This window comes from Eleutherodactylus coqui, chromosome 9 (assembly GCF_035609145.1).
Source record: "Eleutherodactylus coqui strain aEleCoq1 chromosome 9, aEleCoq1.hap1, whole genome shotgun sequence".
In the NCBI taxonomy this organism is placed as follows: Eukaryota; Metazoa; Chordata; class Amphibia; order Anura; family Eleutherodactylidae; genus Eleutherodactylus; species Eleutherodactylus coqui.
Genome location: NC_089845.1, coordinates 99,213,817 through 99,232,063, shown reverse-complemented (window position 1 = coordinate 99,232,063; position 18,247 = coordinate 99,213,817). Strand labels below are relative to the sequence as shown.

Below are 18,247 nucleotides of genomic sequence, written 5' to 3'. Positions count from 1 at the left end.
TATCTATCTATCTATCTATCTATCTATCTATCTATCTATCTATCTATCTATCTATCTATCTATCTATCTATCACTATCCATCTATTCTAGAGTTGTCCTCAGTGCACTTTCTTCCTGTACTACATATGAAAATCAAGTCTCAGTCTACTTTTGCACTTGTTCTTATTGATTGCCCTACATCCTAGGCAATAGCACGGTAATTTGACACAATATTTTATAAACACTGAGCTCTATGGCAATTGTCCTGGTCAAGTGCTTTTCACAAGTGTTGTCCTACTTTTCCTTCATCGTGGTAAATAACTAAAGAAAATTATCTATACCAATGTCAACACAATGGTCTGTGAGAAGAAAGAAATTCACAATGTTGTGCTGTGTAATGTCTCTACAGAATACGCACAGTGGCGTAGGTATAAGGGTCACAATTCAAAAGGGATTGTAGATCATCACAACAAGCACATTTAAACATATTCACATTTTCTCATCTCCATTAAAGTAGTTGTCCAGCTCTGAAGGACTGATGGCCTATCCTCAGGATAAGTCATCAATAGCTGATTGGAGGGATCCGCTGCCCAGGACGCTAGCCGATAAGATGTTCGCCCAGCCACTGTTTCCATGTACAGAGTAGGAAGCAGATAGTCCGGTACATTCTACAATGGCTCAGACTGGTATTACAGGTACAGCTGCAATTCAACCATACAGCAAAGTATTTGGAGCTGTCTGCTTCCTGCTCCGTACACCGAAACAGTGGCTTGGAGAACTACTGATCAGCTGATGTCCCAGGCAGTGGATTCATACAGGTCAACTATTGATGACCTATCTTGAGAATAGGTCATGATCTTTAACTTTAAAATGACTGGTAAATCACTAAAGGTGCAGCAACCTTTTTATAGACTTAAACTTAGCAAATTGTGAATTTGGCCCAAAGCAAGGTCAAATTCCTCTTCCTCCTATTGCTTTTCTAAACTCAGCAATCCTTTTGTTTGTGTTGAGGTTTTGTATGCTCATATCTTATATATAGAATAAACAGGGGTCTTACATGACTCATTCCCCTAAAGCCTGACTTGGGTGCTGTGAACAGGGGCACTAGGCTAGGTCTTCATGAATGGCATAAGATTATTGAAAAGGGGACACCAGGAACAATAAGTAGACTGTCTTTCCAGAAATGTCTTTGAGAAACTCCATTGTAGAAAAGTTTGGTTGCGTAACTTTTTCGGACACTTTTTAAAAGAGGATGTCTGTATACATTTATATTTAAAACAATTTGACCCTTTTCTATATGCTCCCAATACTACTTTGAGGCCGATTGATTTATTGGCATACAATGCTTATTAAGAACTCAGGGGGCAGAGTAAAACATTTCTTGCTGGTTCCTTCCCGATTCCTGTATGTAACAAAAAATCTTCAACGCATTGAAGAAGTGGCCACCACCTTCCTTCTTCAGACACCGGGTCTAAAGCACATGTTAATATGTGCCAATAAACTTTCTTCTAATAGGGGTTTTCCAGCAGTAAACTGTTAATGATCTATCTAATTGATCGTGAGGGTCCACCGATCGGAATCTTTGCCGATTACTAATTAAAGTGGCAGTGGCGTTCAGGCGAGCACCATGGCCACTTCAGTCCACACCAGACACTGTGATTAGTGTAGCTGCTCAGTCCCATTTACTTGAATGGGACTAAGCTGCTCTCAGGCCATGTGACCGATAAACATAACATCACATGACTCAGAAGAGGTCTCACTGCTCACCTGACCGTCATGGTCTCTTCAATCAAGTGATCGCTTGGGGGCTTATGTTTGTTGTATGTTTTTATATGCTAAAACTCAATAAAAATATCAAATTTAAAAAAAATTGAAAATTAGTAAAGACTGCTAAATATCTTTCTTTATAGAGATATTGGCATTTATTTTGCCATCTCTGCAAAAAGTCTCTACAGTTAGTGCAGCCATATTGGTTGGCATCTTAAATTGGCTTAAAAACTGAAGGTAAAACTATGACTTTGTTATAAATAAATAGAATATTCTGATAACATTGTTGATTACGGTTTTAAAGATAATTAAAAGGTCACCAATACGGCTGCACTTCCTGTTCTCACTTTTGCAAAAATGGCTACTGTAGCAAAACAAAAGTTTGCCAATATCTCAGGAAATGAAATTATCAATCTTCATCAACAAATTTCACTTCTGATTTAATAATATGTGGCCAGCTGAACCTTTTATTCAATATGAACCTTATTAACATTCCTGCTAAAATGATCTGGTGACATGACCAACTTTTCAGACCAAGTTGACAGTCAGGATGAGGGCAGATAAGAGGTAAAGAACAAATGGAAGAAATGTATTTTCAGTGGACCATCAATAGATAACATTTTTGTTTCTCTATTATACTCTATGTGGATTTCATGATGGAATCGTTTTTAGAGATGAGCGAGCTTACTCGTTAAGGACAGATACTCGAGCGAGTATCGTCCTTTTCAAGTACCTGCCTGCTCGCCCGCAAAGATTCGGCTGCCGGCGTGGGGCGGCGGGGGAGAGCGGGGTGGAACAGGGGGGGAGATCTCTCTTTTCCCCCTCCCCCCCACTCCCCCCCGCCGGCACCAAAATCTTTGTGGACAAGCAGGCAGGTACTCGAAAAGGACGATACTCATTCGAGTATCTGTCCTTAACGAGTACGCTCGCTCATCTCTAATCGTTTTACATCTCATAAACTTTTTACCATATTTGTTTTCCATTTTAGTTTTTGCAATAGGACAGGGAGGATGGATCTCGCAGATAGTAGTCAAAGATTAACCTTTTTTTTTCCTTAAACATCAGTTTCCTCAAAATTTTTGCCATAATGCCATATTAAGGTCACATCACTTTCCCAAAAATCTACGCTCCTTTGTCAGATGTGTTTTTAAAAAGTGTCAGAACGTTTCTAAAACACATCATAAATGTGGTATAAGGTATATTAGACAGTTTTAGGGTGCAAAATGTGCCAGAAAACTGTCTGATTCTCAATAGTAAATCTGCACCACTGTTTTTTTTATTTTTGGTTTTACATGTGACTAACTACATGATAAAACTGCATTGCAGAGCTTTCTTACCCTTTTATATAACTGTGTCATTTGGTGCAGTTGTCGATTGGCCAATTTATTCACAAGGCGCTGAGTGTTTTACCTGCGTTGAATTGCCTTCATCATGATTTTCTCCTGTAGCTTTTGTGTGTTCCCGAAGTCTCTTTTCTATTGTCCTCTTTGTCTCTATGTTCCTGTTCATTCTGTGTCATCCGTCCTCCTTCAATCTGTGCTTTTTTTTCAACCTGTTCAAGGAGCTTTTCCTTGAGTGTCCGTTGCTTTCTTCTGTAAGTCTCACACTCACTCCCATCTCCTTTGTCTCTGTCTGTCATTGCACGGTCTTGCCACAGAAGACTTGGACTCGCCACGAAGACGAAACTCAGGTCTGTCGCTTGAATCTTTCCTTCCTCTTTGTCTTGTCTGTGTCTGATCTGTGCATGTCTCTTTCCATCCTAAGGAGGAATTTCATGATGGTCCTTTTAGTGTTTTTGATTTTTTTTGTCTCATTTATGGCAGCTATGGGAAAACTAACATTACCCACTAATGAAGATAATGGAAATGGTGGGATTCTTAAAGTACTAATAAGTATGCTACTAATTTCTATTAATCTCACTCACACCTACACACGGACCTGGAGATTCGCAAAAGTGGTTATAAAGTAGTGATCACGGGGGGCAGATATTTTTTGTCTAGACTAGAATTCCTGTCAGTAATTCCACTGAAGAACACTACAATTAATTTTCTCTAGCCTAAAATGGATATTAAAAGGGAATAGCACAGGCTATTCATGTGTAGTTGCCTTAAAAGGGTCATCCAGGACTTTTAGTATTAATGGCCTATTATTTATAGGTCATAAATAATTGATTGGCAGGGTTCTACCCTTCAGAATCCCTGCTGATCAGCTGACTCATGGCCCTGCTGTCAATGCGGACAGTTCTGGAAACAAATAACGCTGTCAACATTGCAGTGGCCCAATTTGGTACTAAAAGCACAATTCCCAATGAAATCAATAGGAGCTGTGCCTGCAGTACCAAACCAAGCCACTGCAATATAGACAGTCCTTCTGCTTCCAGCACAGTATGTACTGACAGCTGACCTGGGGATCAGCTCGTTGGCAGACCCTGAGGATGGTTCATCAGTAGAAAAAGTCCTGGAGAAGTAACTTTGAATTCACTATCCACCCTTTAACATCATATTGTTTTTTAAGGACACTTGTCTGTGCTGATAACATATCGTATCTTTAATAGAATTGCAGCTTTGTGTGTCAGATAGAGAGCTCTAAATGAAAACAAAGGTTTGGTACCGTGTTAGCCAGTAGAGCAAAATGTGATTGTTCCCAGCAAGAGAAACGACGTAATCTTGTAGATATGATACCTTTTAATGGCTAACAAAAATGATGTAATAATAGCGAGCTTCCAAACCAACGCAGGGTTCTTCTTCAGGCTTAAATGGATTGGATCTGAAGAGGCATGGATATTTATACACATTTATAACATACATACTTATGACAAGGCACAGATATGGATGTGATTGGTTCGCACTTAAAAGGAATTCTGCAACAGCAAACAAACTTTTTTTGTCTAGGCCCAGATAGCGGAGTGAAAGTTTTATGGTCCCTAGATTACTGTTGGGGGGGGGGTCGTCAGGCTAGAAATGCTACAAGAGGTACACTGACATTTTTAGCTAAACACTGATAAGGGAGTGAAAGTTTATGGTCCTGAATTACTGTTGATGTGGGTCTTATATGTGCAATAAATGTCTCACACTTCCCATTCATGCATAAATCCTGGGGAACAATTAATTCTTGTTTGGTGTGGGTCCAGATGATCATGATATCATCAATGTAGCGGAAGTAGGCCAATGGTTTGTTGGGGCAGGAGGCCAGAAAGTCATTCTCCAGTTTTGCTATAAAAAGGTTGGCATATTGCGGTGCCTTTTTACTGCTCATGGCATGCCTGGTGAGTTGCAGGAATATCTCTTTGCCAAAGGAGAAATAATTGTGTGTGAGGATGAATCTTGTGAGTGGTAGCACTGCGTCAGAGGCAACCCCATTGGCCTCAAGGTGCGCCTGGCAGGCAGTCAGTCCATCCTCGTGTGGGATGTTGGAAGACAAGGATTCCACATCCATAGTGGCCAGGATGAGGCCATTGGGGAGGGGACCTACGGTTGACAGTTTGTCAACACCAAACAAGAATTAATAAAATTCCATATAAGATGCAATGCATTCCACCCCACTATAAACCTGACATTAAACTACTCGCATACAGAAATCAACTTTTTGGACACCACCATTAAGATTTTAAACAACTCAATGCAGACATCCCTATACCGAAAACCGATTGATCGGCCTACATACCTCAGATGGGACAGTTTCCATCCTAAACACATCAAAAAGTCCATTGTCTATAGCCAGGCCATCAGGTATAACCGGATCTGCTCCAACCCAACAGACAGAGAGGAACATTTGTACCATCTTAAAAGGACAGTTATAAATCAGGGCTACCATCCCACCTCAATTGATGACCAAATCACTAGAGCCACCAGGATACCCAGGAATCAACTACTCCAATTCAAGAAGGAAAGAAACAATCATGTGCCTCTATTAGTGACCTACAATCCGCAACTAGAGGTACTAAGGAAAACCGCAAAGAAACTCCACCATACCCTACACAAGGATGACCGTCTGAAAACCATATTCCCAGACCCTCCCCTTCTGTGTTACAGGCAACCTCCTAACTTGAGGAACTTTATAATCAGGAGTGCATTACCCTCTGACACACAAAAATGAACTTCTCCCTGTAACGTAAGGAGCTGTAAGACCTCCTCACATATATTGACTGCGGACAGGATACGGATCCCCAATACACAGCAGGACTATAAGATCCCAGGGACATTCACATGTTCCACGTCCAATGTTGTGTACCTGATCATGTGCAGTAAATGTCCTGTTGGGGGTCTTTATGTTGGAGAAACAGGACAGAAACTGAAAGCCAGGATGAGATCTCATCGCCACATGATTAAACACAGAAAAAGAGAATTACCTGTGGTGGAGCACTTTTCTAACCATGGACATGACATGGGAGATATGAGAGTTTTGATATTGAAGGGTGGTTTCAAGTCACAAAACCACAGAAGAATTTGGGAATATAAATTGATAACAACCTTTGACATGCTGAATACTGGGTTAAATTGTTCCCCAGGATTTATGCGTGAATGGGAAGTATGAGAAATTTATTGCACAGATAAGACCCCCGTCAACAGTAATTCAGGGACCATAAACTTTCACTCCCTTATCAGTGTTTAGTTAAAAATTAGAGATGAGCGAACGTGCTCGGCCACGCCCCCTTTTTCGCCCGAATACCGCGATTTCCGAGTACTTCCGTACTCGGGCGAAAAAATTCGGGGGGCGCCGTGGCGGCACGGGGGGTAGCAGTGGGGAGTGGGGGGGAGAGGGAGAGAGAGAGGGCTCCCCCCTGTTCCCCGCTGCTACCCCCTGCACCGCCACGCCTCTCCCCGCCCCCCCCCCCCGAATCTTTTCACCCGAGTACTGAAGTACTCGAAAATGGCGGTACTCGGGTGCGTAAGTACTCGAAACGAGTACGTTCGCTCATCTCTATTAAAAATGTCAGTGTACCTCTTGTAGCATTTCTAGCCTGACAACCTCCCCCCCCCCCAACAGTAATCTAGGGACCATAAAACTTTCACTCTGCTATCAGTGCCTAGACAAAAAAAGTTTGTTTGCTGTTGAAGAATTCCTTTTAAGTGCGAACCAATCACATCCATATTTGTGCCTTGTCATAAGTATGTATGTTATAACTGTGTATAAATATCCATGCCTCTTCAGATCCAATCCATTTAAGCCTGAAGAAGAACCCTGCATTGGTTTGGAAGCTCGCTGTAACATCATGTATTTTGTTAGCCATTAAAAGGTATCATATCTACAAGATTACGTAGTTTCTCTTGCTGGGAACAATCACATACAGCTCTAAATCTGATGCATAGATGTAGATATTTTTGCTGCTGGTGGTCGCCACTAGAGGGAGACTAGGAGCTTACTGCATACAGTTAAGTTTAATGTATAGGCAGTCTGCAGTAAGGCTCTCTCGAGTAACTGACTTATCCGAGCGTGCTTGCTCATCTCTAGACAATACCCAATTTCTATAGTTTTTTCTTTTTTGCTTTACTACTTTAAAAACAGTCAGAACTTTTTTTATTTTTCTGTCAATATTGTTGTTTAAAGGCTCATTTTTTGTGACATCCTGTAGTTTCTTCTGGTAACATTCGGAGTTCAGGTGACATGACATGTTGATATCCTTTAAATACATTTTTTCTTGGAGATGAGATCAAAAAACTCTGGCATTGTGTGTTTTTCTTCTGATGATGTTCACTGTGTGGGATAAATAATGTGTTACCTTGATACATTGGACTTTTATGGATATGATGATATAAAAAATGTTTTTTTATTTCGCTCTTTTTGTTATAATTATGGTAAAGGGTTTTTTATTTTACTACTTTTTTCTAATACTTATTAAAGCTTTTATTAAATGTATTTTTTAATTCTTCTTTTAATCCCCAAAGGGCATTTGATCGCTCATACAGTATAATGTAAAAGCCCATTTAGACATAATGATTATCGCTCAAAAGCCATCTTTTCAGAGATAACCGTTGCGTCTAAACGTGCTGCCATCGTGCACTTTTCGTGCACTATTCATTAATTGCTGATTTTTAGCAAGCTAAAAGTCAGTGATGACTCTCATCAGCGCCGCACGCTGAGTTCTCAGCACGATACCGATGATAGCATTCTTTCAGCGGGTATCCCGCTGAGACTTCTCAGTGGGATACAAGCTAAAAGCTCTGAGAACAAAGCACTGTTTGCATATACAAAGCAGCTGCTATTCTCCGAGTGGTCAGCAGTGTCCCGCTCCGCCTTCATTTAACTCTTAAGTAGCTAATTAGCTACTTAAGAGTTTACACAAAGAGGATCACTAAAAACTGTTACTCAAACTGTCATCTGAGCAATTTTTGAGTGGTCATTAGAGATGAGCGAACGTACTCGGTAAGGGCAATTTCGCAATCGAGCACCGCGATTTTCGAGTACTTCACTACTCGGGTGAAAAGTACTCGGGTGCGCTGTGGGTTGGAGCGGGGAGTGGGGGGAGAGGGAGAGAGAGAGGGCTCCCCCCTGTTCCCTGCTGCTACCCCCGCTCCGCCGCGCCTCCCCCTGCCCCACAGCGCACCCGAGTACTTTTCACCCGAGTAGTGAAGTACTCGAAAATCGCAGTGCTCGATTGCGAAATCGCCCTTACCGAGTACGTTTGCTCATCTCTAGTGGTCATCTTTCAGTGTAAATGGGGCTTAAAGCCATAGCATTAAATCATACCACATTCTGATAGGCCATGTAACAAGAATTGCCACAGGCAACCAGTCATGGCAGTCCTGGGGGGCCTTCAAAAAGCCCCAGGTTGCCAGGGCAATCGTACAGCACCATGCAATCTCACCCCAGGAAGAAGATATTTGAGACCCCCGAACACCAATTAATGCATTTAATTTCAGAATTGACAGCGGCATTTAAAAGGTTAACAGCTGCCATCAGAGTATGCCGACAACAGAACCCATTTCGCTTATTCAAAAGAAAACCCGACATGCTCTATTTTTGTGCGCATTTGCACACTTAAGGCACCATAGGAGTCTACGGGGTTGCGCAAATCGATAACATCAGAGACTAATTAAGCTGCACAGCTTTTACAATCATGGTGCGGGTGTATCCCACGCCAATGTGAATGGTCCCTGGCAGGGCAGAAAGAACAGTAAAATGATAATGCAGCATTCACAGCACAAATGTTGCACTACTGAAACCATTTTTGCGCTTACAGTCATCTGAAGCTGCCCTTACTGGGCAAATGGAAACCTCAGTGTCCACTGCCACCAAATCTTGCTTCAAGTCCTTTGAAGTCACTCAAGGGTTTTTGACCACGTGCCTCTTCAGGAATCTGGTCATAGCGTCCTCTTTCTGCCATGTACAGCAGAGGTCCCCAACTCCAGTCCTCAGGGACCACCAACAGGTCATGTTTTCAGGATATCCTATAGTAAGAACACCTGTGGCAATGTCTGAGGCATTGACAATAATTACATCACCTGTGCAACACTGAGGAAATCTAGGAAACATGACCTGTTGGCGGTCCCTGAGGACTGGAGTTGGGGAACACTGATGTACAGGTAGTGTAGCCAGTGTTCCTTTAACTTTGAAGTTATGAGCTGCCTCCAACTGCATCTCTAGGAACACACAGTGCCTTTGCTACTGTTTTGTATCATTTTCCTTGTTTGTACAAGGCAATGATCTCTTAACTTTTTGGACCGTTCTCTTAAGGAAGCCATATCTCTAACATGCAATCAGACATCACAGTCAACAAAGCCCTAGCCAGTCCAGGTATTTGATGTGTTTTATCTCAAGTACACCTGATGCAATTAATGAAAACCTAATTAGTTGCACCAGGTGTGTTTGAGGCAACAAAATGTGTACTCTTTTGAGGAATTCTATTTAGGGGGTTGAATAATTCTGAGACTGCAGTAGTCATTAAAAGTGGCATTTCGTGAGGAATTTGGAAAAAACCCTTATTATAGTAATTGTGTTGAACTAATTAAATTGTTATTGTTTGATTGCCCTCTTGCAAACAGCTGAAAGTTTGTAAATGTGGGAAATAAACTGAATTCGCAATAATTTTGATAGCGAATATATATAATAATTTTTTTTATAGTGAACATACATATATATTCGCTTGCAAAAGCATATATACATATCGATCGATCGATAGATAGATATGTGTATAATGCATATACAGCTACTCCCTGTCCCAGAAACTGGAGGAACCTGGAGCAAGGCTGGGTTTACAAGAGTATGACTGCACTCGATTAAGTCATATAGAGATTCAGCTGTTACGTTTTTGGTTTTGTCTAGAAGTTTGCTTGATTCGACATATTTTAACAAAGCCATGTTATCAGTATGAGATGCTTCACTATTCTTTCTTTTACTGGACACGACCTGTTGTGGGATTTTTATATTCCACTCAGGAGAGCACAAGTCAAAACTAATACCCAGGAAATGTGAGGTAAACCATTCCAGTTCAGTAAGAGATTCTGTATTTTCTGTAACTTAACCCCTTAAGGACATGGCCTAGTTTGGGTCTTAAGGACACAGTGATTTTTTTTTCACTGCATTCCAAAAGTCATCTTTTTAATTTTCCTATCACTGTAGCTTGTTTTTTTTTGCAGAATTTTCATTTATACTGACCTCATTGGAGTGAAAAAATGAAAAACGTTTAGTACCATGTTAGCCAATAGAGCAAAATGTGATTGTTGTCAATTAGAGAAACCAAGTAATCCTGTAGATATGATACCTTTTAATGGTTAACCAAAAATGCACGATGTTATAGCGATCTTTTGAACCTACGCAGGGTGTCATAAAGAGATTGATACTGGACAGCTGGGTGGACACTTTCTCAATCTCTTTATGACACACGGTTCTTCCTCAAGCATAATGGAACAGATCTGAAGATGCATTTATACGAATACATACACATGATCACATGAAAGGGCGCAAACATGATGTGATTAATTTGCACTTAAAAAGAATTCTGGAACAGGATTTAGAGACCATAAAACTTTCACATACCACTGGACTAATTAAGTATTTACTGTTCTGCTCATCCCTTTTTAGTATTTATCTAAGTGCTAATTAATCAAACCATGTCTGTGCCTTCTGATCCTGTTCTGAAATTCTTTTTAAATGCAAATTAATCACACCATGTTTGTGCCCTCCCATGCAGAGGTGTAACTTGAAGCTCCCAGGCCCCGATGCAAAACCTGTAACAGGGCCCCCAACTATAATGCTTTACTCATAGTACTGGGTTCCCTATATGGAGAAGAGAGGCCTTATGGGCCCCCTAAGGTTCCTGGGCCCAGGTGCAACCGTATCCCCTGCATCCTCTATAGTTACGCCCCTGCTCCCATGCAATTATGTGTATATGTATTTATATAAATGCTTCTTCAGATCTGTTCCATCTAACTTGAGGAAGAACCCTGCATAGATACGAAAATAACTTCATATATTTTTGTTAGCCATTGAAGAGTATCATATCTACAAGAATACTTAGTTTCTCTTACTGAGAACCATCCCATTGGATTGCACACAGTATTATATATTGAATACTTCTTGTTTTTACAGCGTTCACAATACGGTATAAATGTTGTGTTGATTTTATTCCATGGGTTATCACAATTACAGCAATACTAAATTTATTATGTTTGTTTTCCTTTACTACTTTTACACAGTAAAAACTTTTTTTTTTTTAAATTAGTTTTTGTGTTGCTACATTCTAGGTTATGTAGTCTTTTTATTTTTCTGTCCAGGGAGCTCAACGAGGACTTATTTGTAGCAGCATTACTTCATGTTTTCATTGGTATAATTTTGGGGCACATACAAATAAAGGCTTGTTCACATTTATGCTTTTTAGCCAAATGGAAAATGGTTATCTTTAGGATGCCATTGATTTCAGTGGGATTTTCTGAGCTTCTGTTACTCACTCTGCCTCCGTTCTGTTTGAAATTAGTTTTTTTTTCCCCATGGAAACAATAGCACAGCAGTCTGAGCTACTATCTCCGTTAAAAAAAAGAAATCAGACAGAATGGGTCCTTCCTTTTTTAAAAAGCATTATAGTCCATGAGTGATGGAACTGAACGGAAAGGTTTCCGTTTGGTTCCATTTTTGATATCCGTTTAACAGATCTTTTTTTTTTTTTAAATGAGCATACATAGAAAGAAAGATAAAAGAATACAAAGTAGATCCGATACACATGTAACAGAAGCAAAGATAAACAAACTGCTAGAAACTGCTTGTTTTTTAATGTATCTGTTTATCAGGTCTGTTAAAAATGGAAACTATTCAGTTAATGATCATACGATAAGAAAGATAGATAGATAGATATGTGATAGATATGTGCTAGATATGAGATAGATAGATATGAGATAGATAGATATGAGTTAGGTAGATATGAGTTAAGTAGATATGAGTTGGGTAGATATGAGATAGATATGAGATAGATAGATATGAGTTAGGTAGATATGAGATAGATAGATATGAGATAGATATGAGTTAGGTAGATATGAGATAGATAGATATGAGATAGATAGATAGATATGAGTTAGGTAGATATGAGATAGATAGATATGAGATAGATATGAGTTAGGTAGATATGAGTTAGGTAGATATGAGATAGATAGATATGAGTTAGGTAGATATGAGATAGATAGATATGAGTTAGGTAGATATGAGTTAGGTAGATATGAGTTAGGTAGATATGAGTTAGGTAGATATGAGTTAGGTAGATATGAGATAGATAGATATGAGATAGATAGATAGGAGTTAGGTAGATATGAGATAGATTGATAGGTAGATATGAGATAGATAGATATGGGATAGATATTAGATAGATGGATATATAGAAAGAAGAGAGACATCAATCTACTAAGGTTTACTACAGTAACTAATATATGTGGTTTCTTGCATTTCAAATGCATTAATTACCAATAAACAGTGTATAAACAGATGATTTTTAGGAAATCTGTGGATTGACTCATTAAACTGAAGATGTTTGTGAAATATAATAGAAAAAGGGCCAAGCTAAGTTGCAGGGTGCTACCAGTGTAATAAAAGTGATACCAACATAAATATTCAGTTCAGTCCATCCATCCATCTGGCCATCGATCCATCCATCCATGTTTCTTGCCACTGCTCAGCTTGTTCTGTTTTTGCTTTTATGTTTTATTTTCTTTAGTGACTCCTTCACATTTTCTTGTGTCCCCATTTTGCACCATTTCTTTAATTTCATGTCTCCCATTACATTTATCATTTTTGTTTCTAGAAGAGAGGACGGCAGAACAAGAGAATGGTGGGGATCCAGGTATGGGACTTAGAAGCATGATGTGTGATTGGTGACATTTTTGTATTATTATATAATGTTATTTATACTTTTAAGCGTATTTCTCTTTAGTTGTTCAAGGTTCTTAGCGTACATTATTAAGATGCTACTATTATTTCAGAATTTACAAATTCCAAGCCTTAGGCCACTCTCACATAGGACGCTTTTTACCACAATTAGTGCAGCATTCGGAATGCCACGCTAATGGCAGTACAACACTCCAATAATTTTGAATGTGGCGTTGCTGACCAGCGTTAAAAAAAACGCCACGATTTTCGAGTGCTGTCTGCTCTTTTTTTCAGGCATTTTTGCGCTTTTTAATGCACCTAATCACCCATCACAATGATTGGATGCGTTAAAAAGCACTGTCGAATGCAGTGACATGCCTTAGAAAATGCTGATCAAATTCGAGGTAAAAGCTGTGTGTGAGAGTGGCCTTGGGGCTTCTTCAGATGAGTGTGATTTAGTCCGTTATGTGGCCATGATAATTGTGAGAACGGGATGAAACAAAACCATTGATTTAATTAGCGGTATTCTTAGCTGTTAATAGTATGAGTGAGAAGCGATAACACTTGCCCTATCTTTCATGTGTGTAGTTAATAGTATGAGCAGGAAAGATACGGCAGGACCTATCTTCACACAGTTTTTTTTCAAACTCACGCACTACAGCTCGGAGTTCGAATGACCTGAAAAAAAGAAGGAAAAAAACTGGTTCATGTGCAAATATGCTCTGTAGTTGCGAGCGTAGTTGCGCATATGCTCATGTGTTTATGCCCTTATAGGCCAGTTTCACACAAGCATACTATGGGCACTTTTTTGCACTTGTATTATGGATGAATGTCCCAACCCAATCACAGGTCTACTTACCTGACCGTGCAGCATCATAGGGACCTATGAGGCTTTGATTTCGGGTCAGTAGACTTGCAATTTGGCTGGGACACTCATGTAAAACCCACCTTGCAGATGGTTTCTCTCAGGATGTGCCTTCCATTGAAATAAATGGAAGCCCAAAGGAGAGGAGTCTGCATGCTCTGATCAGGGTTCTTGTGGGTTACCATACAGATGTCCCTACAACCTCCAGAACATCTATTTCATGGAGGGCATATTGTTGTGCTGTTTTGTGGGTTTCAATTTCATTTTGATTTCTTGCCAAAATTATAGTTTTAGAGTCCAGCTCACACCTGGTATCTCAATTAAGATATTGTGATACATCAGTGATGTCATTTTCAGCGTCATTTTGATTCCCTAGTGGGCCTTGTACAAGGGTATTAAAACGGGCTCGCCAACAACCATTATACCTCCTTTTTCTAAAAACTGCCAGGGGACTGGTGCTGCTAGGGGGCCTGGTGCTGGTGCACCATTTGTGACAAAACTGCTCCACTGCCACCTCCGTTAAAATCGCGCAAGAAAATCACACGTTTCTTTAACGCAAAAGTTAATAGTAGTTTCTAATGTTAAAATCGCTTTGCAACAGAAGTTTGTTGTGTTGCAATGCAATATAAAGGGGCTCCATAGGGTAACATGGGAGATAAAAAAAATTGCACATCGCAGAATGATAGAGTATGCTGTGACTTTTTGTTTTCTCTCAACATCGCATCAGTGAAAAAATCGCAGTTTGGAAGGAAGCCATTGTAAATCATTGGTTTCATAATCTGTTTTTTTACTGACTCTCGCATCAGGCGAAAATCACGTGATTTTCTCGCCCGTGTGAAACCACCTCCTGCACATTGGCGAAAGCGATATTGGGTCGTGATTCACACCCGATATCGCTCTTGTAATCCATGGGAAACCCCTGAATGTGAGCTGTTTTCATGTGAAAACAGCCTTGCATCCCTGCAGGGGTTCCCTTCATTCCATAGCTTTCAATGGGGCAGCAGCACCGCCAGCCCCATTGAAAGCAATGGGAGAAGATCGTGATCCTCTGCCACTGATGTGACAGCAGTGGCAGGGGATTCCTTCATCCCCGCAGGGAGTTCCCTCATCACTGAACACTCTGCCGCTTCTGTCGCAGTGTTCAGTGATGAGGGGACTGCCCGCGGAGATGAAGGAATTCCCTGCCACAGCTGTAACAGCAGTGGCAGAGGAGCACGATCTACTACCTATGTTTTCAATGGGGTAGGCGCTTCTGCCGCCGGACCCATTGACAACAAGGTGAAGCCTCTGGATGTGACCTCGATCCTCCCCCATTGCTTTCAATGGGTCCGGCGCTGCTGCTGCCACCTGCCTCATTGAAAATAATGGGCGATATCGCAAAAAGAATGGGCATGCTGCGATTTTTTTTCCACACAGCATCGCTGTAGTGAAAACATTGCAAATGAGAAGGAAACCATTGAAAATGATGGGTTCTTTTTACGTGCAAGTTGTGTCCTACGCTGAATCGAACAGAACTTGCGCGTGAAAATCATTCCCATGAATACACCCTCAGGCCGTCTTCTCACACACAATAGGCTAGTGGAATTGCATCGGAAATTCTGCAGCATTTGTCGTACAAGCCACGGGGATGAGATTTCAGAAATCTCCTTCACATAGGGCAGAAATTTTCCACAATGAATCTGCAGTGTTTTTGAACAACACTGCGGATTCCTAAATCTGCACCATGTCTATTTAAGCTGCGGATTTCTGTTGCGCAATTCAACCCTTGAAATGCAAGGGTTGAATTCTGCACTTGTTTCGCATTTAAAAGGCAGCCAAATCCGCATCACTTAGGTCCTTATTTGATCATTGTTGAATTGCTGTGGGTATTCCGTTGCAGAATGCCCACAGCGATTCCTCCATGTGAGAAGGCAGTCTAACAGTACATTTGTAGCTTTTCATAAGAATAAAAGGCGCAGAGGTACTGTGGCAGTCGCTTCCAGGTCCTGGTTCACCACATAACAAGACACCAATATTATAAATGGGACGTGGCAGATGAGGATTTAGGAGCTTCAGGTTCCACCTCTCTACCCAACGAATGGGACTAATCCTAAAGGCGTAGCTTCCAGTAAGTGAAGCATGTTCTATCTATCCACTGCCTTGCCTTTTAATAATATCTATAGAAATAAGTTTCCATTTATCGATCCTTTTCGTACCATTCACTCTGATGTCTCAGAAGATCACGGTGACCGCTCCAAAATTAATAGCTCTCAGAATAATCTGTTTTTTCATGATAAGTGATGACTGGACCCTTTAGGTTTCTGTAAGAGATCAAAAACCATATTACTGGGCAGTGGGCACCAATGCATTTTATTAGGACAGTAGTGTTCTGCGTGTCAAGATGTAACTTTTTTTTATATATTCTCCAGCTCTTAGCAAAGGAATTCATTCTTGGCGGCAGAGCTTGTAACCCTCCAATCTGCCATGATAATCATTTACACTCAGAACATTAAACACCTTATGTGTGTAAGGTACTGTAGTACGTCTGGTGTCAGCTCATCCAACTAGCCAAAGTGGGCACAACTTAGTGGGACTCACAGTAATCCTCTAGTTTCGGGATGAAATTCTGTTCCGAGACTGGAGGGGGTGGAGGTATATTACCCGCAGTTGTTTTTCTCTGCCACCCCTCTAATTCGCTATTTCTGGGCCTCATTTTTCACTGTCCAAGATGACTGCAGCAATTTTCTAACTACTTAATGCACACTATCCACTGCTCTCTGATTTGGCCAGTGCTGATCACGTGAACAGATCTAGCCAATCAGAGAACAGGTATAGTGCACTGGTAGTCTAACACTATCAATGCAATGTGGTGATTAGGAAGACTGAAAAATGGGTCAGCCATCTTTGACAGCTGATAATGGGACCTGGACCCGGCCTAACCTGAGGCAGACTACTTGCTAGGTGTGTGCTACCTGTCAACCGCTTTGAAAATAGTGTGATTGTTAGGCAGTGGGTACCTAGCAACCAGACTGTCAGACATGACGTAGTGTTCAGCTTCAAATGAACATCTATCCTTTTACACAATATCATATTTAATGAAGATGTTCCTTTTCCTCATGCCAACGGGTCTGGTTGCATAGCTTTCTGGCTGCTGCCTTGCTGACTCCACCGGTGTCTTGCTCCGTATTTGTAGTCTCCTCATAGGGGCACTTCTTAGATTCAGCTCCTGATACCTTGAATGTGTCAAGTGAGCGGTCTTCACCACATGCTGTCAGATTTGATTGACAGTGAGTATGAGGGCCGCCCACTTGCCACATTGATAGCACTGTAAGACGAATATAAGAGGCCATACAGGAATGAGTATAAATAAAAGACAGGCTGCAATATATTCAGTAAGGATGTGGATGCAAAGTTATGCAGCTGGCCGCGCTGATGTGAGGACATGACAGGTCCTCTTTAGGCTCAGAACTCTGCGTTGATTAATTTAAAGGGAACCTTTGACATTGAACACACTGTCCGATCTGTGAGCAGAAGGAGCTGAGCTGATTGATGTATAGCTTTATATGCAGTTATTCAGTACTCCATATTCTATTCCTTTATATCACTGCTCATTCCTTGGGAGTCCAGTGGGCAGTCCTCTAAGTGAATGACAGCTATCTCTGTATGTACATCTATACAAGAAAAATTGTAAATCACTGATAGGACTGCCTACTGGACACTTTAGAATAGAAAGAACAGGGTTTTAAATGACTAAAATATAAGTACTACTGAATCTTTCCCCATTAAACCATATATGAGTCTACTCAGCTCCTCTTGCTCTATAACATGATGCCTGCAGTTTGGACAGCGTGTTCAATGTGACAGGTTCCCTTGAATGAAATAATTAAGACAGAATTTTGTACTTTAAAATAATATGGTGAGATGAAAGGAAGCGGAATATGTTCATAATACCTCATCCAATAAAATCGAAAATGCATCAGTGTATAGTATTGTTCCAATCACTTCAATGGGTGTCGTAATATGGCTTTGTATGACTCGGAGTTTGTATGAAGCTCTGAATGGCCAAGTGCATATTCCCATAAACTGGATTATCACTGCACTGACAGTAGATTAACCCCTTAGTGACCACCGCATAGACTTATTACATCCTGCTTTACTGCGCTTTAATCCCCAGGGCCATAAAAACATACTCACTCTGGGGATTAAAGCCACGTGGGCTGTGGATGTGACAGCTCCATGCTGTTGGTTACCGGAGGTAGCCGACAACCTGGAGCTGTCATGGTGGGCCGCGGGAAGCCGCCCCCCCCAGGTCATGCGATCGCCGGCGATTGCATAAAAGTTAATGAAAAGTAAATAAAAGTTAAAGAT

General features: G+C 40.8%; 1 protein-coding gene across 4 annotated transcripts in view; it reads left to right on the top strand.

Annotated features, from left to right (window-relative positions):
* The window catches only part of RIMS2 (regulating synaptic membrane exocytosis 2), a 690,919-nt gene that overhangs the window by 575,433 nt on the left and 97,239 nt on the right, over positions 1 to 18,247 (top strand). Inside the window, exons 1-2 of one of the 4 annotated variants that reach the window (XM_066578096.1) lie at positions 3,381 to 3,436; positions 12,971 to 13,009. The exons of 2 other annotated variants lie outside the window; for them this stretch is intronic. Coding sequence is in view for 1 of the 2 variants with exons in the window: in XM_066578099.1 (XP_066434196.1) it covers positions 12,971 to 13,009 (39 nt within the window). In the remaining variant the exon portion in view is untranslated. Of the gene's footprint in view, positions 1 to 3,380; positions 3,437 to 12,970; positions 13,010 to 18,247 lie in introns of those variants that run through there. One more of the 4 variants, XM_066578099.1, reaches the window with a different exon arrangement.